This window comes from Brassica napus, chromosome A7 (genome assembly GCF_020379485.1).
Source record: "Brassica napus cultivar Da-Ae chromosome A7, Da-Ae, whole genome shotgun sequence".
Classification (NCBI taxonomy): domain Eukaryota; kingdom Viridiplantae; phylum Streptophyta; class Magnoliopsida; order Brassicales; family Brassicaceae; genus Brassica; species Brassica napus.
Window position 1 is genome coordinate 19,034,442 of NC_063440.1, and position 21,113 is coordinate 19,055,554.

The following is a 21,113-nucleotide window of genomic DNA, read 5'->3' on the forward strand; positions in this document are numbered from 1 at the left end:
TGCCAGTTATCCTCTTCATCAAAATTATCGATTTTTTTTTGTTTGAATATGAAAACATAAATTATATCGATTTTTCTTACAGAAAGATCCGTGAGTCATTTTTCTTTGAAGTATCACAAAAAATCATTTATTTCAAAAGATATAAAATATACTGTATATTAGGAACAAATACATTTATTTGCATCATAATTAATCACTAAAAAACATGTGTGTTGCATGGATTGGATTGGTGCCATCTTTTTCATATGTCATTTGTTATTCAAAATCGTATCCCTCTAGATTAGATGATGCGCCTCTTGAAAACATTTAGACCACCTTCATACCTTTCCAGCGAATATATGTTTTCTAACTGGTCCTTAGGAATATAGAATTATGCAATATTAAAGTTGACAAAATGACGCAAAATAAAAAAATTGCCACTAAAATGTACTCCATATAAGAGTTTGGTCAGCTTATTTCCTTTTGTCGTCTTATTTTTGGGCCGCCGTCAGAAATGAACTCAGGATGCAAATTCCTTTACGTTTGAAAAGGGAAAAACAATTGAGTGTAGATGACTAACTGTGATGCTCGACCAAATCAAGGAAGATAATCAATCCAAAATCTATTTTGTTTTGACACTTGACGACATAAATATTTTTCACATGAAGGTTTATATTGTCTATTTTGCATTGGTACGCAAACTAATTCTATAAGAACATACTGACCACCCTGATAGTAAATATAAAATTTTGACAAAGACAAACGAAGTTCGAAACTATGGAGTAAGCTCCATCTGATTATTACATTATAAAAACCTGGAAAATATGAATAAATAATAGTACTATTTTCTTAATATTAAATTATATAACACGTGATTTAATTTAGGTAAAGTAAATAGAGCATTATTTAGCCACCTAACTCAAAAGAAAAGAAAGTAGTTGCCACCCACCAAACCTCATTAGTAATAAATAATCCCCAAAAAGGTCATTACAGTCATTTTTAGTTGTGCATTTGAGGGTAAAACAGAAATTTGCTGTATCACCCGCTGAGACTTTTTCTACCATGAAATAAATAAAAAAGCTCACATGGACATGGTTGAACAACACCACCGCAAATTTATCCTTCCCGAGACCAATTTTATTTCCTTAAATCCGAAAAATTAGCTTATTTAGCATTCAGACAGTGACCTTTTAGTGTTTTTTTTATTACATCCTGTAAATATCTCATTGCCAAAAAAAAAAAAAAAAAACTATATTCTTTCTTCTTCTTCGCACTACCCACTCACCTCCTCCTTTTATCATCTCCTCTCACATTTCTCTCTGTGTATTTCCCCAAAGAGAGAGATAAAGATGGAAGCGGCGATACAAACCAGAGGAATCCTCTCCTTACCCGCCAAACCCATCGGAGCGAGAAGAAGCCTTCTCCACCCATCCCACGGCTTAAAGCATAGACTTTTCTCCTCCAAGCCAAGAACTCCACCCGCCTTGTCCCTCTCCTTCAAGAAAGCTCAATCCTTTGAGCCAACGATTTCCATTTCCCACAAGGAGAGAAGCCACGAGTTCATATGCAAGGCGGAGGCAGACGGAGGAGCTCTCCTCAACGAAGGCGACACCGCCGCAGTCGTACCATCACCAAAGATCTTCGGCGTGGAAGTCACAACGTTGAAAAAGATCATACCTTTAGGCTTAATGTTCTTTTGCATTCTGTTCAACTACACGATCCTGAGGGACACGAAGGATGTTTTGGTGGTGACGGCGAAAGGAAGTTCAGCTGAGATTATTCCCTTTTTGAAGACGTGGGTCAATCTCCCTATGGCTATTGGGTTCATGCTCCTCTACACCAAGCTCTCCAACGTTCTGTCCAAAAAGGCTCTCTTTTACACCGTTATTATCCCTTTCATCATCTACTTTGGGGCCTTTGGTTTCGTTATGTACCCTCTCAGCAACTATATTCACCCGGAGGCTCTTGCTGATAAGCTCCTTGCTGCTCTCGGTCCAAGGTTCATGGGTCCTCTTGCTATCTTGAGGATTTGGAGTTTCTGTTTGTTTTATGTCATGGCTGAGCTTTGGGGTAGTGTGGTTATTTCAGTTCTCTTCTGGGGCTTTGCTAATCAGGTGATTACACTTCCCTGTAGATTTTTTTTTCTGTGTGAAATAGGCCAGTTAAACATTAGCTTATATGTCCCCCAATATTTGAAGAAAATTAGATAAAAATAGTTCCAAATTTGTAAAGAATTTTTTGTTTTAATTGAATTCTTACTAAAATTGTCTAGAACTCCCAAAATCTCAGGGCATGCTTTATTACTGTAATAGTCTTTGATTGCAGCTGAGTTTTGTTGATGTGTAGTCATGCAGCATATATGATTACAAGTCAGTGGTTTGTGAGTTTTTTCATATAGAAGTGGTTTAATCTCTTTGCAGATCACAACTGTGGATGAAGCCAAGAAATTCTACCCCTTGTTTGGACTCGGAGCCAATGTTGCGCTGATTTTCTCTGGAAGAACGGTGAAGTATTTTTCTAACTTGAGAAAAAATCTTGGTCCTGGAGTTGACGGCTGGGCAGTTTCATTGAAAGCTATGATGAGCATTGTTGTGGGAATGGGACTTGCCATTTGTTTTCTATATTGGTGGGTTAATAGATACGTTCCTCTTCCAACTCGTAGCCTGAAGAAGAAGGTAATGGCATACAGAAGCTTATGTTCTGTTTAATAAGGATGGCTCTTCTGATTTGTTTTATCTCTTTTTACAGAACAAACCTAAGATGGGAACGATGGAGAGCTTGAAGTTCTTGGTGTCATCACCATACATTAGAGATCTTGCTACTTTAGTTGTGGCGTATGGTATTAGTATCAACCTTGTGGAAGTCACATGGAAATCAAAGCTTAAAGCTCAGGTATGTACATACAGCTCCTCATCTATTGTCCTTGCATTCACAGTGCTTAGCTTTTTAATTTTCCTTCATTATACTCTGCAGTTTCCTAGCCCAAACGACTACTCAGCCTTCATGGGTGACTTCTCAACATGCACTGGTATTGCAACATTCACAATGATGCTTCTCAGTCAATACGTATTTGATAAGTATGGCTGGGGAGTAGCTGCGAAGATCACTCCAACTGTTCTGTTATTGACTGGTGTCGCCTTCTTCTCTTTGATATTGTTTGGTGGCCCATTTGCACCACTTGTTGCCAAGCTTGGTATGACTCCGCTACTGGCAGCTGTTTATGTTGGTGCTCTCCAGAATATCTTCAGCAAGAGTGCCAAGTACAGCTTGTTCGATCCTTGTAAAGAAATGGCTTACATCCCCTTGGATGAGGATACCAAGGTTTGCTAATTTTTCTTCTTTTTTTAAATAATACATATTGAAGAAAGTAGTTTTGTGTTGAGGTTGAGAGATTGTGCAGGTCAAAGGGAAAGCTGCAATTGACGTGGTTTGCAACCCGTTGGGGAAATCAGGGGGTGCTCTAATCCAACAGTTCATGATCTTATCATTTGGATCACTAGCCAATTCAACACCATACCTAGGAATGATACTGTTGGTCATTGTCACTGCATGGTTAGCTGCGGCTAAGTCACTGGAGGGACAGTTCAATGCGTTGAGGTCTGAAGAAGAGCTAGAGAAGGAAATGGAGAGAGCTTCGTCTGTGAAGATACCTGTTGTGTCTCAAGAGGAAGGTGGAAACGGTTCTCTTGGAGAATCAACTAGCAGTTGGCCTGAGAAATCAGCTCCCACCAACATATAAACAAAAGGGCTTTTGAATATTTGATTTTAGGAAAAATGAAATCAAAATAAAGAGTTTGAGAGTGAGAAAAAGACTCTCAAACATTGGCTCTTTTGCACCACCACTCCACTCTTTTTAGTCTTTAGTTTTTTTTGAACAATTCATTTTCATTTCAGTTTGGTCTTAAGTTCTAAGTTTCTTGTCATGTGTATTGTTTTAATTATTCAAGTAGATGATTGATTATCATACAATCCTTGTGTTGTCTCTCTGAACCTTCAAATAAAATAAAAATACAAGTCCTTTTTCCAGTTGGAATATACGTAATACAGAAACAAAAGAATAGTCTGACAAATGGCAAATTAATAAATAACAATATAAACACAAACACAAAAAGCTCACACATCACTTTGTTTTAGGGAAAAAAGTGGGTTGGTTTAAGCGGATCCAAACTCAGAGAGCCACTTCTCGTGTTTCTCGATATCGGAGGAAGACACACTGGGTTGCACTTTCTTAATGGCCTCTTCGAAATCACACATAGCCACAGGATCGTTTGAGATATCGTCCTTTGACATGTTCTTTATCTCATCCCTCGTTTTCCCTGCTATCTTCCTTCTCATCCCGTTCATTGACGCGTCCCTGCACACGTTCGTCAGATCATCTCCACTGTACCCTTCTGTTCTCCGAGCCACATCTTCAATGTTCACATCACTCGCCACCTGAAACACATACACATACACATAACCCATCCAGTACATATGCTGCACTGCATCGAGCCAACATAGATACTATTAGTATTCATATCAGCAAACTTACCTCAACTGTTCTCAGATTGATATTGATAAGAGCTTTCCGACTTTCTAAATCTGGAAGTGGGATGTATATACGTTTTTCCAGCCTCCTCCTGCAGAGTATCACGAGCTCAAGAGTCAGTCAGCAGTCGCATTATATTTGAGCAACCTTAAAAACAGTAAGAAGAAAATTGGAAACCTGAGAGCTTCGTCTATGTCCCATGGGAAATTGGTAGCTGCTAACACCATCACTATCTTGCGACTACCATCTTCATTTGTCGCTGTATTGCTAACTCCATCTACTTGAACTAGGAGTTCTGATTTCACCCTTCTTGACGACTCATGCTCTCCCGAACCCCTGCATCCATTCCATACATACATTCACCAATTACACATGGATTCAGTCTGCTTAAAATCAATCTGAGTGTCGTGAATAAGCTTACCCCCGAGAGTTGCAAAGAGAGTCGATCTCGTCAATAAAAATGGTGCTTGGAGCATACGCCCTGGCAAGATCAAACAGGCATCTGACCATCCGCTCACTCTCTCCGCGCCATTTTGAAGCTAATGTAGCAGAAGAGACGTTAAAGAACGTTGTACCACACTCGGTTGCAACTGCTTTTGCCAACAGAGTTTTACCCGTCCCAGGAGGACCAAACATGAGAACTCCTTTCCACGGTCTCCGAATACCCTGGAAGAGCAATCAAAATTAACAATCCCTCCATAACTAGAAAGTACATAACAGACGAACTGACACTTTCATTATCTTCATTACTTATATGGTTTGCTCCAGCCTCTAAGAATACACATCCACAAGAAACAAACAAAGTACCTGGAAGTATTCAGGCATCCATAAAGGAAGAACAACCGCTTCCTCAAGCAGCCTTTTGGCTTCAGACAAACCAGCAACATCATCCCAATGAACACCAGGAGTTGAGTCCAACACATCCCTTTCAAGCATAGCAGCCAGATCCTCATCAGGCCCGTCATACAATCCCCTTTTTGACTTCCCATCTTCACCATCACCACTCTAATTACCATCCCAAAAAGCCACAAACTTCTAAATATCATTTGCAGTAAAAGCACACACAAACAAGAAAAGGCAGGACTAAAAATAAAAAACATACCGTAGACTCAGGCTTGGTAGATTTGGAGGCAGCGCCTTTCTTCCCCACAGCGGAAGAGCGTGCACTTGCAGCAGCAGACTTACCACCTCTCCCACCACGCGTAGCCGGAGCCGTCCGCGTTGTTGGACCACCGCCACGAGCCCAAGCCCCATCGTTAGGTGACTTTCTCATACCGCTTTGACCAGCCCTGGCGGGTCTTCGACTAGCGACGTCACGAGTAGGAGGCCTCCAGACATCAGGATCATCCATAGGAGCACCGGAGGAGGATGATGAGGTTGGATACTCATCCAAAGGCTGAAAGACAAAGGAGGAGGACTTGGTGCTATTGATAGGTGGAGAAGAAGGACGGCTACGACCAGTGGGAGCTTCTTTAAACGCTCTCCTCTCTGCTTCCAGCTGCTTCACAACTTCGGTCTCTTCCATTACCGCCTTCTTGACGTTCATCCATTTGGTACGTGACGTGGCATCGTCAAGGCTGTTTAAATGCCTAAAAGATAGTATTTTTAGAACAAGTTAATAAAGATAAAGACTGATCTTTTATTATCTCTACTAATGTCATTGAGCAATGCAGTTTCTAGGGATTCGAACTAAGACCATTAACATTGAACAAAATCGAAGTAGCTAGGGCTTGAGGATGGGGGTTGATAAAATGTTAGATTCAAGAGTGAAGAGAGGAGGAGGTGGTTAGTTACTTGTTGATCTGAGCAATGGCGCCATCGAAGAAGATGACTGAGGTGTCGTAGGAGCCTTCTAGTGCGTATTCTCTCGCTAATTTCAAGTGATCTTGTAGACCCGACAGCGAGTTATTGCTACTAGTACTACCCACCATTTCTCTCTTTGCTTCCGGGAAAAATTAAATCTTGAGCTTCGATCTCGGGATCTCCCCTTCGTTCTCAGATTTCGGAGTGATGGGACTCGTCGGAATCAATGGGGAAGACGGAGTAGAAGAAGATGGAAGCCACGTAAATGATCCAGTGGTCTTCTCTTTAATTCAAATTTAGATCCGGGCCCATTTAAGGCCCACTTTGAATCCACTAAAGCTTTGAAGATCATTGATTTTTAACTTTATTCTCTTCATTCAAATTAAAGGTTTGATTATAACAATTTGTAATTAACGTGTGTCTACTAACTACCTCCTATTCTCCTAACGGTCTATATCAAAATTTTATTAACTCAAGCTCTAACTTTTTTGTGTTTAAATTTCATTAACCAAGATTTTATAACCAACAAAGCTAAGCCAAGTATATTACTTTTGGATTTGGTTTATACTACTAATCAAAGGCTAATTTGGCGTTATTGAAGTATAAAATCTTTGCCCAAAAAAAAAGATGAAATCATTTGAATCGATGGATGTATACACAAAACCAAAGGGAACACCATCCCAATACAAATGACTTTTGTGGTCGATGAAGAGTCGAAACACTCTTTATTTATTCAAAAAGGCTCTATTAATAACTTCAATACAACAACGCAAAGCAACCATTTTATTCCACCATTCCACGGTGAACCAGCTCCTCTAACCCTTTCCTCAGCCTCTCTGCAGCCTCCCTCGTTTCCTCCTCCTTCAACCCTCCAAAGGAAACACGGACATGCCCTGGGCTACCACATGCACACCCCGGGACCACCACCACACCATGACGGTGAGCCAGCCACCTCACCACCTTGAAATCATCTCTGTGTTCCTCCGGTAGTTTTGCCCACAGGTAAATCGCTCCTTCTCCTCCCTTGACGTTCTCCTTCCCCAGCGGCTCAAGGGCCTCTTTAACAATCTCCCTGTTCTTCACCAGACCCTTTACCCGCTCTCTTACCCACCCACCACCTTCCTCTAAAGCGTGTAAAGCCAGTCGCTGAGATATTATGGAGGCACATATTGGGATGTTATCTTGAATTTTCAAAAGCTCTGCCGCAAACCCATCTAAGTTCTCTGAGTATGCTATCTGCCAGTCCATCAAACGTTTCATCAAGATTAAATACCATAATCAAATAATTTGGAAATACAAGAGGCACTCACGTATCCAAGCCTCCAACCCATCATGCCATAGGTTTTAGAGAAGGAGAAGATGTTAACAACCTGGTCTCCCTCAACGCAACAATGTTTTGAACCGTCATACATGAAATACCTGCCCATTTTTCGTATCTATTATTTAACAACATAAAAAATAAAAAAAATTCAAATCATCAAATGAGGAGGAACTGACTCGTATGTGTTATCTATAATAAGCCAACACCCAGCATCTTTGCATATATCTGAAATCCTCTTGAGGAGAGGTTCAGGGAGATTGGTGCCGCTTGGGTTACCAGGATTCACTAAACTAACAACTTTTGGGGTCGGTTTAGAATCAGAGAGCGTCCTCTCTAACCAGTCTGGCAATAAATAAAAATAGAGGCTCTCACGAGTCACAACTTGAAAGCTATTTAAAGTAATGTGATTCAGAGAGCAGTGAAGGAGGTTTACCTGCGTCGGGATAGAGAGTGTGTGGATGACGAGGACCAACGATGATGTTGGTGACTCCAGTCATCTGGAAGGCCGTGTAGGCATTGAAGTAGTATGGCTGAAACATGACAACCGAATCACCGGGGTCACATAGTGCAAGGACTAGATTCACAAACGCCTGCATGCATTTGTTTACATACAGATAGTATGAGAGTAGAAACAAAAAAAGAGTCTTGGCAAAAAAAAAGCGTAAAGAAAGAGACCTGATTGGCACCAGCAGTAACCATCACAGCTGATTTGGTAAGCTTGTTTTCTTCACGCAGCTTCAGAACAAAGACAAGTAAACGTTTACTGGATTAAAGAAAATATTTATTTGTTTCTTATATGATGGTTACCTTTTTTTGAAGAGCCACTCGTAGCTCAGGCAAACCTTCATCAGGACCATAAGAGCTAATAGCAGGATCCCAGACAAGCTCCTTGACCTTGTCTAAGGCCTTTTGAGGAGGCTGCCAATACACCACTCCCTGCAATCAATAATTCCCCAGAGAATCAAAATTCAGACATAATCTATATGTTTCAAGTCATTGTTTGGATGCATGCAATAAAGAATATAATAAGAGTATACAAGTTTAAGGAATGAAACACTCACGAACGTCGAAACCCAAAGTTACAAAACTAGATTATTAAAACACGTATTTCGAGAAGGCAACAAACCTGGGCGAGAGACATGGGGTTGGTCAGTTCGGCCGCTAGTTCCCGAATCTGCACGCAAAAACCAAACAACTTCTCACAAAAACCAAAGAAGAAGAAACAATGAATAGGAATTGGAGGATGACCTGAGTCATGACGGGGACTTCGGTGCCCAAGGCTCTCCTCGATAGCATCCCGAACGAACCCATTTCTATGAAATTTTATTGTTTTCGTATTTAGGGTCGAGTTGTTGGATACATATATATAATACTGAAGAGGAAGAAACCGCTGATCGTGGACGATAACCCCTAAAACAAGTATGAGCGTTAAAGCACGCCTTTTCCTTGTCTTCTTCTTCTTACTTTTAAAAGTACACTTTACTCCAAAAGAACAAAAAAAAGGTAAAAGACTAGTCACAAAAGAGTAACGCCTTTGTTAATAATCGTTCGCTGTTTCCCAGACTCGCCCAGTTGAAAATCATCTTGTTACATGTGCCGCGTGATCAACCATGAGATTTGCTTTGCATGCTAAAAGGAATCAGACGTATCTCATTTCTCATTGATCTAGTTTCACCTTCTTAATATGTTTCTCTAGCTTTGATATTTGGGCCCTTATTTTCATCTATATAAGCCCTTTTTGGCTCATCTAGCTTTGATTTTTGTGGATTATACATTGTTATTGATCTCGTTTTCTACATGAGATGGAAATACATTTTTGTAATCATCTTTTTGAAACTGACAACATAAATGTCATCAAAGATTTGAGAAAAAAAAAGCCCTTTTTGGCTCATCTATTACATGTGTGCTCGAAACTGTGTGCATGTTTGTATATTACACATAGACGCATTTATTCTTCGACCCCCTATATGTTGTTACTTGTTACAAATTCAGTCATATATATGGCTAATGGAGGGGAAATATTTGACATGATCATTTACTATAAAAATTGACTGGATCACATATAGTCTTACAAACATTAAAATCATGGCAGGTTGTATAAATCTTGACATGTTTAGTATAAATAATGACTGGATCGTACTACATAGTCTTGCAAACATTAAAATCATGTGTTCACCAAAAAAAAAACATTAAAATCATGCCATGTTCAAATGAATGAAAAAAAATGGAACGACCAAACATGACCTGATTTTAATGTTTTTAAGACTATACGCCTGTTTCTGTCTTCTCAGTTTTGAAATTCCCCCCACCCCTTTTATTTTCCTGTTTCTTTTTGTGCAGTTGTGTGTTAGTTTGAATCGTGCAGATCTACGTTATTATTAATTAGGTCCACGACGTCCTCTCGTTACGTCCTTCTCACACTTGCAGCTTTAACGCATTCATCTTATTAATTATACATACAATAAAAATATATAAACACAAGTATTTATATAACTGATCGATACAACAGTTTTCTCTCTTAAATTTTGAAATCCTAGATTTATAGCTTTGAATACGTAACTCCCATTCTCCCATGTGGTTAGTGATAAAGACTTTTGGTTCTTTGTGTAGCTTTTCAAATACTCGTGTGTTGTGCCTCTATACTTTAAATACATTTTTGTTTGTATGATTTCTTCGGTTATAATCATTTAACATCAAAGTTTCGTTTGAACATTTTGACTTATAATCATTTAGACTTTATTGCCGTTTCGCTTATTGACAAAATAATCATAGCTTTTGACTTTTCACGTTTTTCAAATTAACCCAAAATTTAATCATACCTTTATAACAAATTCAGTTTACATTTCAAATCTGAGAGTTTAGTCAATAAAACAAACAACATGCATTGTGGAGTTTTGAACTCTAAAGATTACGAATCCGATTGGTGACACGTAATACTAGAGTTAAATTAGATAAATTTATATTAAAACTGTAGATTTATGCAGTAAGTTTACTGTAAAAATATGAGTTATTGTATGTTTTCAAATAATTAACTGGTAATATTTTTATTTTTGATGTATAAGTTACAGTATGTATGTATTATTACTTTTTGGTTAAATCAGTATGTATTTTTTAAGAGACATATTATGGATATCAATAATAATAATATTAATTATAAATTTGATAAAATATATTAGAAAATATATTAAATTAAAATTAAAAATCCATTTGTACATATATTTTTTTATAAAATAGGGTGTCTACATATTTATTTATAATTTATATAATGAGTTTGCACTAAAATATGAATTACTACTTTAAAAATAATAAATGATTAGTATTTTTTATACAAAATAGTATATATATATATATATAATAATATTTATTACATATTTATAAAATATTAGATAAAACAAATAATAATATTTATTACATATTTAATAAAATATTAGATAAAACAAATATATATATATATATATATTAATTTAAATTTAACAAAGATATTTAATCTATGTATTATATATATAAGAAAGGCACCCATATATAAAATTATGTCATAACAATAGTCACCAAACAGAAATACTAATTAAAACTATTGAAAATGTTTAATAATTACATGGATAACCGTAGGCGACTATCAAATGAATTTGGAAAGATTTTTTTAGTTTAATGTAGTTAAAAGTGAACGTGGGTTTTTAGTTGAAAACCAAAAAAATACTAACTCAAATCTTAACGCATGGCATTTTCTTTTATATGAGCTACCACATGATTTATTAATTTTACTAAAATGATAACTCAAAACTGTAACTCATATAATTTAAATAGTAACTCAAAAATCTAAAATTAATTCATAACTGTTAACACTTTTGAATTATATTTCTAACTTACACTTAATCAATGATAACTCAGTCACCAATCAAAAGCCAACACAACGAAAATACCAATGCTAAGCAATGATAACTTACACTTATACTTGACAATATAAAACGGCAAGAAATTTATCTAACGATGCATAATGCAACTCATCAAATATACAATTCGTCGTTCTAGAATTAACGTTCACTACAAAAATTGATCAGCAAGCAGCATGCTAAGCATTAAGTCGTGGAACATAACAAAACCTGAAAATGCAGAGTCCACTACTTTTCTATTCACTTCCTTAATATGTTTTTTTTTTCTTCAGTGGCTCCTGCAGATCTAACCATTGAAATAATATTTTATTTGTTTTTAGTCTTATGCGTCCAAGGCCAATGAGATCTATTACGGTTTTATGATTCATGTCATGTGATCTGACATACTAGTGTAGAAGGTTTATCGTGGAGATCTCTCCTCCCAAATGACCAAGTTCATGTAGATTTGGTCAAAGCAACCGTTAAGAAAATTATATATAAGTTTTGTTTTACATGAAATTAAAAATTAAAATCGCATTATGTAATAACTTTTGTGTTCTTTATAAAAACTAATTAATCAAATAATTCACCTCTGAATCAATACTAGAGTTTGATTTGCACATACTGTTTTTTATTTTACAAATGTATAAATTTGATATGACCGTAAAGGTTTTTAATATACAGTATTAAAAACAAAACGGGTTCTTTAAGTTCTACAAATCACTTTAATTGAAAGGATGGATTAGAATTTATGGATAGATCCTTGGCATGTGGTGTCCAAATAAGCAAAAATGAATATATAAAGATCAACAGAAACATCTATACTATACTAAAAGGTAAATATAAGCCATGGAGAGGACGTCCACGTAGGATAGAAAAATCAACCAATCAGAGAGTCCGAAATTGCCACGTCATTTCATTTATTTTTTCGTAAAAAATGGAAAACAAGGCGATGGAAAGGATCGAACCCGGGTTATTATGACATTAATATAGGACAGTTACCACTAAGCCATTGAAACTTTCTTGAACACATATACAAGAATCACTAATTATGTAATCACAAACTCTTATGTATAATTACAATAATATGAATTCAACTTTCAAGATTCCGATACTTTGTTTTGTAAAAAAAAATAAGTAAGTGACTTCTTCGAAAGTGTGAGAACATTGAAAAATATGAAAAAACATAGATTTTTGTTTTCGTTACAAAGTTAAGAATTTTGTAAAAGTAAGTTTAACATATAAATTTCCGTGACAAATATGAAAAAACATAGATTTTTGTACAATTTTGTCAAAACAACTCAAAACATAGTTCTCTAATGTCTTAATAAAATATTATTTAAGGGTGTAATAATTAAATATATGAATTCAATAAATTTTGTAATTTATAGACAAAACAATAACACAACAAATTTTGAAACATTTCAAATTTTGAAACATTTGTTTAACCTATCGATTTCTTTTCATGAGAATCCAACTGAACAAGATAAAAAAACAATTAGATTTACAAATATTTAATTACCATTTTATTCAATTTTGATTAATTTCAAATTGTAATAATGTATCTTTTTGAAGTTACAAAAAAAATGTTCTTTCTTTATTACACTAGCATTATATATAGATTCTATATACACAAATAAATATAATATAACAACATAAGATTGCTTTCTCCGATTCATATGAAAACTTCTTAAGTTATCCACCAAAGCAAATTAATTAAATCATTCAAATTGTTAGAATACAACAAATTAATATATAATTTTATTTTAAATTAAATTATTTAAAGTGTATTTTCATTAAAAACAAAATAATAAATAAGTAAAAATGATTTGATGGTAATTTTTATGACATATATATATATATATATATATATATATATATATATATATCAATTCAGTGAAAGAAATAGAAGCTTAATATGGAAAAAATCTTAAATACAAAAAACTCTAAAAATTGACAAAAAAACTAACAAAAACTAAACTATGATATCACTTGAAAGCTTCTTAGACAATATTAAATATTTTAGCGATAATTAGACAAATTTGATTTTTTTTTGCCAGCCAAAATTTTATTATTAATTAGCATCAATTATTTCAAGATGTTTAAGAAATGATGGACAAAAAAAATAGGATGGACATAAAAGATATATGAACTATGAATAGTACTTTGTAAAGCTGACTTAGATAACACATATGCACATCCATTTCCAGTCCTTTTTGATGCCTAAATTCAATTACTTTAGAGTAGTTATTCCACAAAGAGATCGTATGAGATATTGTTTTGATATTCAGATTTGTTTCTTGACTTTTAAGAAGATTGATAACTGTAAAATGTCTTCTTTGAATATGATATGTCTATAACCGAGTCCCCAACATGAGACAAAGTTGTTTAAAAAGTAAATAATTTTATTTTTCTTATATTATATAATAAATATATATTATTTACTGATAATAAAAATATATATGCGAATCAAGTACAACAATCAAACAACATAATAATTTTCTCAAAGAAAATTTTAAAAAATATTTATGTTATGTAGTCTTATTTTATATTCTTTAAATAATGTAATACAATATTATATATTATTTTTTTAGAATTGAGAAATACATATAATATCTTATCCGCGCGTAGCGCGGTTAAAAACTCTAGTAAAGATAAAAGCTAAAGAAGAAGACTGATTCAGGGGTGAAACTTGCATTTGGTCTTTGTTTTTATTTTACTAGTTAGTTCTTTTAAATATTTTTAAAGTTTGAAATTTTACTAGTATTAAAAAAAAACTGAAGGAATCCTACTTCGAATCTTAAAAATCTGAACAGAGTTTGTAACTTAATCACTTTTATTCACCTTTAAAGCAAAATGATGTTTTATAATCACTTTTATTTACCTTCGGATGAATAGCCACGCTGTGTAGAGTAACACCAAATTTTTAAATAGTCACAGTGCATGGGAAAACGTAACAGTTCCTCGATCGTTCCTTCACTTTATTTGTTTAAATTTTAAATGTTACTGACAAAATAAATGAGAAAACATTCGAAAAGAAAGAAAAAAAAACACCTGCATGAGAAATCAAACCTCATTAATTTACAACAGGTTAATGGTGAAATGAAAATGACAGAGAACCCAAAAATAGCAAATGTGATTATGTGATTAAGATGTAGAAAAGGTAAAATGAGCACTAAACAGAATATATGAAAAATTATGTGCAATCACATACTCTAAATTGAAAGAATTAAACACTAATCACAATAAACTCTGAGTTATTTTCTTATTTGATGGTCAAACAGTCAACAAGTTTAGGTAGAGAGAACTATAAGAAGTACAAAAATAAACATTTCTTTCTAATAATAAAGTTTTAAAAGTGAAATATTAAATTAATATCTTAAAACACTCCTTGATAAAATCCCGCTCACTTCCACAGACAGACAAGCGTCCCTGCATCTGCATAAAAGGGAATTCACTATACATTTACTTTCTCTCCATCTGCCCCCAAAGCTCCCAAAAGAACTTTTCTTATTTGAAGAATTTGATCTGGAGCCTAGTAAGTTCCCATCGCAGCCTGTCTTTTATCTTCTCTGTTTTTTTTTTTTATAAATGTAATGTTGTTCGCACGCGCACCTGCATCTTCTCTGTTCCGATGTGTTTTTTTTCTTCTTGAGAGTTTTTCTGTTTGTTTTCTTGGATAAAAGAAAATGTGAGTTGATTCATTCCACCTTGGTGTTTTTAAGAACTGATCGATAAGGTTCTTTTGTGAGATCTTGCAGCTCCACATTTTCATGCTAGCTTCTCTGTCTTACCTGGATATAGATCTGTTTGTCTCTGTTGCATCTTCATACCATTGATCTTATACTTCAATTCCACAGATCACTAGTTGAAGCTGATCTTCTGCCAAGACGAATCAAAAGGTGTTGTTGGATCGTCTCAGCAGAGTTTCTCAAGCCATGGGGAATGAGAAAGCCGTTTCTGGAAACACCATACCTCTCCATCCTCGCCCTATAACTCGTGCCCTTGCGCGTGCTTCTTCTAATCTTGCAACATCTTCAGAAGTGGCTGCTACTAGTACTACACTGATCAACAACCAGGGAAGGGTTCTGAGAGCAAACAGTAAAAGAACAGCCTCGGATGATAAGAATGCCAATGCACCTAAGAGGCGAGCTGTTCTTAATGATATCACAAACGTTGCCTGCGAGAATAAAATTCAGGTTGTTATTATATACACAACAATACTGCTTCCTAATATTGGCAATTTTTTTTTGCTGACAAGTGGAGAATATCAAACAGATAAAGAAGGGAAGGGCAAGTTCCTCCAGGGTTACAAACGCAGAGGTACAAGTTGTGTGTACAGGCACAAACGAAGCATCTTCTTGTAGCTTTATCGAAAAGCCGAGTTCCAAGTTGCCTCCAAGACCCCCTGGGAGATCAACTTCCACAGGTGAATACTACTACTTGTTTAGCTACAGGTGATTGATAATATTTTCTGATAGTTTTTTTTAATTCTTGGAAATGGTTTTACAGTTGAAAGAAGCTGTGTTGGAGGAAGTTCCATTGTGGCAAGTAGCTCAAAATTCATTGACATTGATTCAGATGTTAAGGATCATCTACTATGTAGCCTATATGCACCTGAAATACACTACAACATGCGTGTTGCTGAGGTAATAAACCCCTTTGGGATTTTGAATGCATCTGGTTTTATGACTTTATCTAATGACTTGTCTGTTTCTCAGCTTAAACGGCGGCCATCTCCTGATTTTATGGAGAGAACACAAAGAGATGTGACTAAGACAATGCGCGGAATCCTTGTTGATTGGCTTGTTGAGGTCTCAGAGGAATACACACTTGTACCTGACACTCTTTACCTCACAGTGTATCTCATAGATTGGTTTCTTCATGGGAACTACATTGAAAGACAAAGACTTCAATTGCTCGGCATCACTTGTATGCTCATTGCCTCGTAAGTTCCTCATCAACTAATAATCTCTCCCCAGAGTATCAAACAATGCTTGTCTGAGTTAATGTTGTTCCTTGAAACTTTGTTAAAAGGAAGTATGAGGAAATCTATGCGCCACGCATTGAAGAGTTCTGTTTCATCACGGACAACACTTACACAAGAGATCAGGTCCTGGAAATGGAGAGCCAAGTACTGAAGCATTTTAGTTTTCAGATTTACACTCCCACTTCGAAAACATTCCTCAGGAGATTTCTCCGAGCAGCTCAAGCTTCTCATGTGGTAAATTGCTACCTTTATGTATCTATCCGTGCTCATCAAACATTAGCAGAAAGTTTGAAACTTTTTTTTGTTGGAATGTTGTTGATATGCAGATGCCAAGTGTGGAAATGGAGTTTCTGGCGAATTATCTAACGGAATTGACGTTAGTAGAGTGTGAATTCTTGAAGTTTCTGCCTTCGGTTATAGCTGCTTCGGCTGTTTTTCTTGCCAAGTGGACTATGAACCAATCAAGCCACCCTTGGGTCTGTTCTTGTTCGTTTAAGACACATATCACTTACGTTCTGTTCCACAAATATTGAATCTCACACGACTTTTACTCTGTTATTTTAGAATGCAACACTGGAGCATTACACAACGTATAAAGCCTCCGATCTTAAAGCATGTGTTCAGGCCTTGCAAGAACTGCAGCTTAACACCAAAGGATGTCCACTAAACTCTATACGTATGAAGTACAAACAAGACAAGGTAAATAAAATAAAAACTGAAGTTAAATTTCAGTTTGGTTTTGATAAACGTTCGGTTAAAAATTAGTTGTGGTTAATTTAAATATTTATACAGTTCAAATCCGTGGCGGTGTTCACTTCTCCGGAGCTACCTGATAGGCTATTTTGAAGAAAAAAAGAGACTAAACCAAGCGGTTTAATCATCTCCTAACCGATATAACACACGTGTAACATTGTCCTATGTTCCGGTTTTCGGCCTTTCAATTCGTTTTCACCTGTTACTCTCTCTCTGCTAAATAAAACAGTAGTGATATAGATAAAAAATCTTTCTACGGTCTCATTCCCGGATCCCGGTATATTACGGTTTAGTGTAGACATGTTTGGTTCTTCCAAATCGGAGTTGTTATGGTCGGTAAGACGAGAGTATTGACGTTAATAAAATAAAAAAGGACAGTAATGAAAGAGGGAGAGACAAGTAGTGGATTAACTACGCGTTTCCGACATGAGGAAATTAAATATGACTCGCATATTATTAAAGTTGAGAAACGGGTCAAATCTTCCTGGTTGATCCACTAATCCACGGGTTAAATCTTTTTTATTTTAAAATTTGATCTGCATAATCCATAAAGAAAAAAAAACATATATCTGTCTGTCCTGTCAAAATTTGCTGACCAACTTGCGGGATCCATGTATATCATTAGTTATAGTAAAAATAAATATTTTACTATTTTTAAACAATATTTATATTTTTATAATTAAAATAATGTAAATATTATATATATTTTTTTAAAAATACTTTTCTTAATTTGTGGATTGACATGTACTTATAATTTAAATTCCATCGATCTACGCGTTTTATTTAAAATAAACTCAACTCATATTTACAACCTAATAACTCATATTTACAATTTAATATTTTTAGGATTAAAAGAAGTGTGACCGTAGATTACGATGAATACTTCCAACCCTACATATTGTGTGGCAAGATTGAACTTTTTGCTTTACGAAAATATTAAAATATCATCACGCACGGCGATTAGAATAAAGAAAACTTAGTAATCAATCTTTCCACGGTCTCATGATACCAAGATTACCCGGTAGTATATTCCGGTTTAGTATAGACTGTTTTGGTTCTTCCAAACCTGAGTTGTTCTGGTCAGTAAGACTATTTGACTAGTAAGTAAGTATAAAATAAATAAAAAGACAGTAATGACAGAGAGAGAGACAAGTGGTCTACGCGTTATCCGACGTGAGGAAATGAATATGACTCACATATTATGTGGAAAGATTAAATTTTTCCTTATGAAAATAATAAAAAATATCATCAAGTTGCTTCCCCTTCGTTGCTTCCTGATGTGTCTCTCTGCTTCGAGATAGAGAGAGAGAGAATGGCGGGGGCAACTTCAAGTTTGATATTGTCTCCATGGCAAGCGACTCTTGATCATTATAATAATAAGACTAAGAGGTTTTTTGTCAAAGGTTATCCGTTTCCGTGTCACCACTCTGACCCTATTTGCCATTCTTTTAATATCAAAAGACGTGTTCTTCCTTCTTCTTCTTCCTCTTCCATATTTAAGGACAACCATGTCGTTACTCATTCTTCATCCTCTTCAGACAAGCTTCAAACTCATTTCTCCATGTCTGGTAATAATAATATGCTTCCTCCCTTGTTTACCTTTGTTTTTGAGTCTTGTATTGTTCAATCCATGTGAGCACTTGTTTGTGTTTAAGCTCATTTGTGTTGCCATTAATTGGTTTTAATTTATTAGTTACAAAAAAAAAACTTGTAATTACTAAATGATGATGGATGACCTTTTTTGTGTGTGTAGGTTGTGGTTGCTCGTGGATTCAAGACAACTCAATGCTTCATTATCCAGCTACAAGTAATTGGACGTCGAAGAAATGTTCGGCGTTACCAACAACAAAAACAGTGGATGTGTCCTCAGTTTCTGACCTTTTTGAGTTCATATGCTCTGGTCCACTCGTGGACAAGATCGGTATCACTCCTGAAAAAGTTGGCCAGGCCATTGACAAATGGTTGCTATATGGGTCACAGCTATGCAGACTCTTTCAGCTGAACGAGCTCAAGCTCACCATTCCTCAGAAAGCTAGGCTTTACCATTACTATATACCCGTCTTTGTTTGGTGCCAAGACCAGATTGCTCTTCATAGCTCCAAGTTTAATGATGGAGATGATGTGCCTCCCCTAGTGGTACCAGATATTTTCTTTTGGTTATAACCTTAAATTAATGATGGGTGGATTAATCTGATAGATGTGATTGGAAAAAAATGCAGATTGGATTCAGCGCACCACAAGGATGTGGCAAGACTACACTTGTGTTTGCACTTGATTATCTTTTCAAAACCACAAAAATGTACATTACTTCCACACTGCAGCAGTTTGCTTCATCTAAATCCCTAGTGATTCTTAATACTAACACAAGTTAATATCTGCAGGAAGTCGGCGACAATATCTATAGACGATTTTTACTTGACTGCAGAATGCCAGGCTAAGTTGAGAGAAGAGAATCCAGGAAATGCACTCCTTGAGGTATATTCATATTCTCAACATTTTGTCTTTTCTTCTTTAGTTTGAAAAGATCTTGATTTTGTATCATAAATGTTGTGTATACAGTATCGTGGGAATGCAGGAAGCCATGATCTTCCATTTTCTGTTGAAACAATAGAAGCCCTGACTAAACTGACCAAGGAAGGTTAGTTTCCATCAAGAGAAGCTTTATTAATTATTATTTGGCTGTGATTAATCTTTATTTACCTTGTGAGTTCTTTGGTGATCATTGACACAGGCATGAAGATGAAAGTTCCTCGGTACGATAAGGTGAGTGTCACATTTTGATAATTACCTTCTCTGCCTTATCACTTTGTATCATAAACAGAGGAAGCACAGGTCTTAACTTGTTGAGGTATTTCTATTTTGGGTGCAGTCTGCATATAGCGGGAGGGGTGACAGAGCCGATCCAACAACATGGCCTGAAGTTGAAGGACCTCTAAAGGTATATATATTTCTATCTTCTTCAAGTGTTGTTTCTGTTCAAAGTCAAAAATGAAACAAGAACAATCATAATATTGTTTGGTTCAGGTTATACTCTTTGAGGGATGGATGCTTGGTTTTAAACCTCTTCCTGCTGAAGTCGTCAAAGCAGTGGATCCTCAGGTATTCTCAACTTCCTTAATATATATAAGCAGCAGTATCTCTATAGTATTACATTCTAATAATGAAAAACTTTGTTTTCTATCTATAGCTGGAGATAGTGAATAAGAACCTTGAAGCGTATTACGAGGCATGGGACAAGTACATAGATGCATGGGTCGTTATCAAAATTAAGGACCCAAGTTATGTATACCGATGGCGTCTTCAGGCGGAAATAGCAATGAGGCAGGCTGGCAAAGCCGGGATGTCAGATGATGAGGTATTTTTTTGACAATTCTTAGAACAGTTAAAATAATAACTAGTACTCTTGTGCTACACACGGAACCAATGAATGTTGAAAATATGTGTGTTACTGCTATAGGTGAATGACTTTGTGTCGAGGTACTTACCGGCATATAAGGCCTATCTTCCGACATTGTACGAGGAAGGACCAAGCGGGTCGGAACCAGAGCGTGTCCTTGCTATAGATATCGATGAAGAAAGGAACCCTATACTCGCAACCTAGTGACATGTTTTCCTCCTATGCCTTATAATGTACTATTTCTCTTTGTAGAGTAACACACTACATCACGCTTTTTTTAATTCATTGTATCTTTTGACATGCTCTATTTGTTACAATGCTTCAAATATGTATTTCTTTGTAAAAATATAATTATTTATTTTATTTTTTAAAACTGTGGTCGGTTGTATAGTTGAGATAGTTTATATTCTTTTAAGAGCAGTCTGTAAACTTTCCAAATCAATAAATTTCCAAATGGTGGCATTGCGAATGAT

The 21,113-nt window shown here is 35.7% G+C and overlaps 5 protein-coding genes across 6 annotated transcripts; 3 read left to right on the top strand and 2 right to left on the bottom strand.

Annotated features, from left to right (window-relative positions):
• The first annotated feature begins 1,197 nt into the window (after positions 1-1,197).
• Positions 1,198-4,005, top strand: LOC106353362 (ADP,ATP carrier protein 1, chloroplastic). The gene is made up of 5 exons (XM_013793110.3): positions 1,198-2,093; positions 2,400-2,654; positions 2,728-2,871; positions 2,953-3,300; positions 3,380-4,005. The coding sequence occupies exons 1-5, from the start codon at positions 1,329-1,331 to the stop codon at positions 3,716-3,718; spliced, it is 1,851 nt and encodes a 616-aa protein (XP_013648564.2). The 5' UTR covers positions 1,198-1,328; the 3' UTR covers positions 3,719-4,005.
• LOC106353363 (katanin p60 ATPase-containing subunit A1-like) lies at positions 3,978-6,569 on the bottom strand. Its single transcript, XM_048735710.1, has 7 exons — positions 6,302-6,569; positions 5,610-6,096; positions 5,315-5,512; positions 4,929-5,173; positions 4,685-4,843; positions 4,511-4,598; positions 3,978-4,413 (listed from the first exon to the last, which is right to left on the bottom strand). The coding sequence occupies exons 1-7, from the start codon at positions 6,436-6,438 to the stop codon at positions 4,132-4,134; spliced, it is 1,596 nt and encodes a 531-aa protein (XP_048591667.1). The 5' UTR covers positions 6,439-6,569; the 3' UTR covers positions 3,978-4,131.
• Positions 6,570-6,920: 351 nt separating this feature from the next.
• Positions 6,921-8,987, bottom strand: LOC106356890 (aromatic aminotransferase ISS1-like). 2 transcript variants are annotated; one of them, XM_048735711.1, is made up of 8 exons: positions 8,880-8,987; positions 8,758-8,805; positions 8,439-8,567; positions 8,307-8,366; positions 8,065-8,221; positions 7,808-7,973; positions 7,681-7,729; positions 6,921-7,546 (listed from the first exon to the last, which is right to left on the bottom strand). In XM_048735711.1, exons 1-8 carry the CDS (start codon positions 8,940-8,942, stop codon positions 7,094-7,096), a joined length of 1,125 nt encoding a protein of 374 aa, XP_048591668.1. In that variant the 5' UTR covers positions 8,943-8,987; the 3' UTR covers positions 6,921-7,093. The 2 variants fall into 2 exon arrangements, with proteins under 2 accessions (XP_048591668.1, XP_013652064.1); XM_013796610.3 differs by having other exon boundaries at positions 7,621-7,729.
• Positions 8,988-14,535: 5,548 nt separating this feature from the next.
• LOC106353365 (cyclin-A2-4-like) lies at positions 14,536-17,505 on the top strand. Its single transcript, XM_048735712.1, has 9 exons — positions 14,536-15,038; positions 15,361-15,699; positions 15,779-15,929; positions 16,013-16,149; positions 16,222-16,448; positions 16,538-16,724; positions 16,817-16,966; positions 17,055-17,189; positions 17,283-17,505. Exons 2-9 carry the CDS (start codon positions 15,439-15,441, stop codon positions 17,334-17,336), a joined length of 1,302 nt encoding a protein of 433 aa, XP_048591669.1. The 5' UTR covers positions 14,536-15,038; positions 15,361-15,438; the 3' UTR covers positions 17,337-17,505.
• A 937-nt stretch (positions 17,506-18,442) lies between these two features.
• On the top strand, positions 18,443-21,015 carry LOC106353364 (D-glycerate 3-kinase, chloroplastic). Its single transcript, XM_013793111.3, has 10 exons — positions 18,443-18,811; positions 18,997-19,379; positions 19,463-19,542; positions 19,625-19,718; positions 19,803-19,881; positions 19,975-20,006; positions 20,113-20,181; positions 20,268-20,342; positions 20,431-20,598; positions 20,701-21,015. Exons 1-10 carry the CDS (start codon positions 18,556-18,558, stop codon positions 20,842-20,844), a joined length of 1,380 nt encoding a protein of 459 aa, XP_013648565.2. The 5' UTR covers positions 18,443-18,555; the 3' UTR covers positions 20,845-21,015.
• The last annotated feature ends 98 nt before the right edge of the window (positions 21,016-21,113 follow it).

Bases quoted from the DNA above. Each gene is read 5' to 3' on its own strand.
- LOC106353362 (XM_013793110.3), top strand. From the start codon at position 1,329: ATGGAAGCGGCGATACAAACCAGAGGAATCCTCTCCTTACCCGCCAAA. The intron at 2,872-2,952 runs GTATGTACATAC...TATACTCTGCAG, and splicing joins AATCAAAGCTTAAAGCTCAG to TTTCCTAGCCCAAACGACTA. The intron at 3,301-3,379 runs GTTTGCTAATTT...GAGATTGTGCAG, and splicing joins CCTTGGATGAGGATACCAAG to GTCAAAGGGAAAGCTGCAAT.
- LOC106353363 (XM_048735710.1), bottom strand. From the start codon at position 6,438: ATGGTGGGTAGTACTAGTAGCAATAACTCGCTGTCGGGTCTACAAGAT. The intron at 6,097-6,301 runs GTAACTAACCAC...ACTATCTTTTAG, and splicing joins GCCATTGCTCAGATCAACAA to GCATTTAAACAGCCTTGACG. The intron at 4,599-4,684 runs GTTTCCAATTTT...GATACTCTGCAG, and splicing joins GACATAGACGAAGCTCTCAG to GAGGAGGCTGGAAAAACGTA.
- LOC106356890 (XM_013796610.3), bottom strand. From the start codon at position 8,942: ATGGGTTCGTTCGGGATGCTATCGAGGAGAGCCTTGGGCACCGAAGTC. The intron at 8,222-8,306 runs GTCTCTTTCTTT...AAATGCATGCAG, and splicing joins TTACTGCTGGTGCCAATCAG to GCGTTTGTGAATCTAGTCCT. The intron at 7,547-7,620 runs GTGAGTGCCTCT...ATGGACTGGCAG, and splicing joins TGGGTTGGAGGCTTGGATAC to ATAGCATACTCAGAGAACTT.
- LOC106353365 (XM_048735712.1), top strand. From the start codon at position 15,439: ATGGGGAATGAGAAAGCCGTTTCTGGAAACACCATACCTCTCCATCCT. The intron at 16,150-16,221 runs GTAATAAACCCC...TCTGTTTCTCAG, and splicing joins ACAACATGCGTGTTGCTGAG to CTTAAACGGCGGCCATCTCC. The intron at 16,725-16,816 runs GTAAATTGCTAC...GTTGATATGCAG, and splicing joins CAGCTCAAGCTTCTCATGTG to ATGCCAAGTGTGGAAATGGA.
- LOC106353364 (XM_013793111.3), top strand. From the start codon at position 18,556: ATGGCGGGGGCAACTTCAAGTTTGATATTGTCTCCATGGCAAGCGACT. The intron at 19,543-19,624 runs GTACATTACTTC...TAATATCTGCAG, and splicing joins CTTTTCAAAACCACAAAAAT to GAAGTCGGCGACAATATCTA. The intron at 20,007-20,112 runs GTGAGTGTCACA...TTTTGGGTGCAG, and splicing joins AAGTTCCTCGGTACGATAAG to TCTGCATATAGCGGGAGGGG.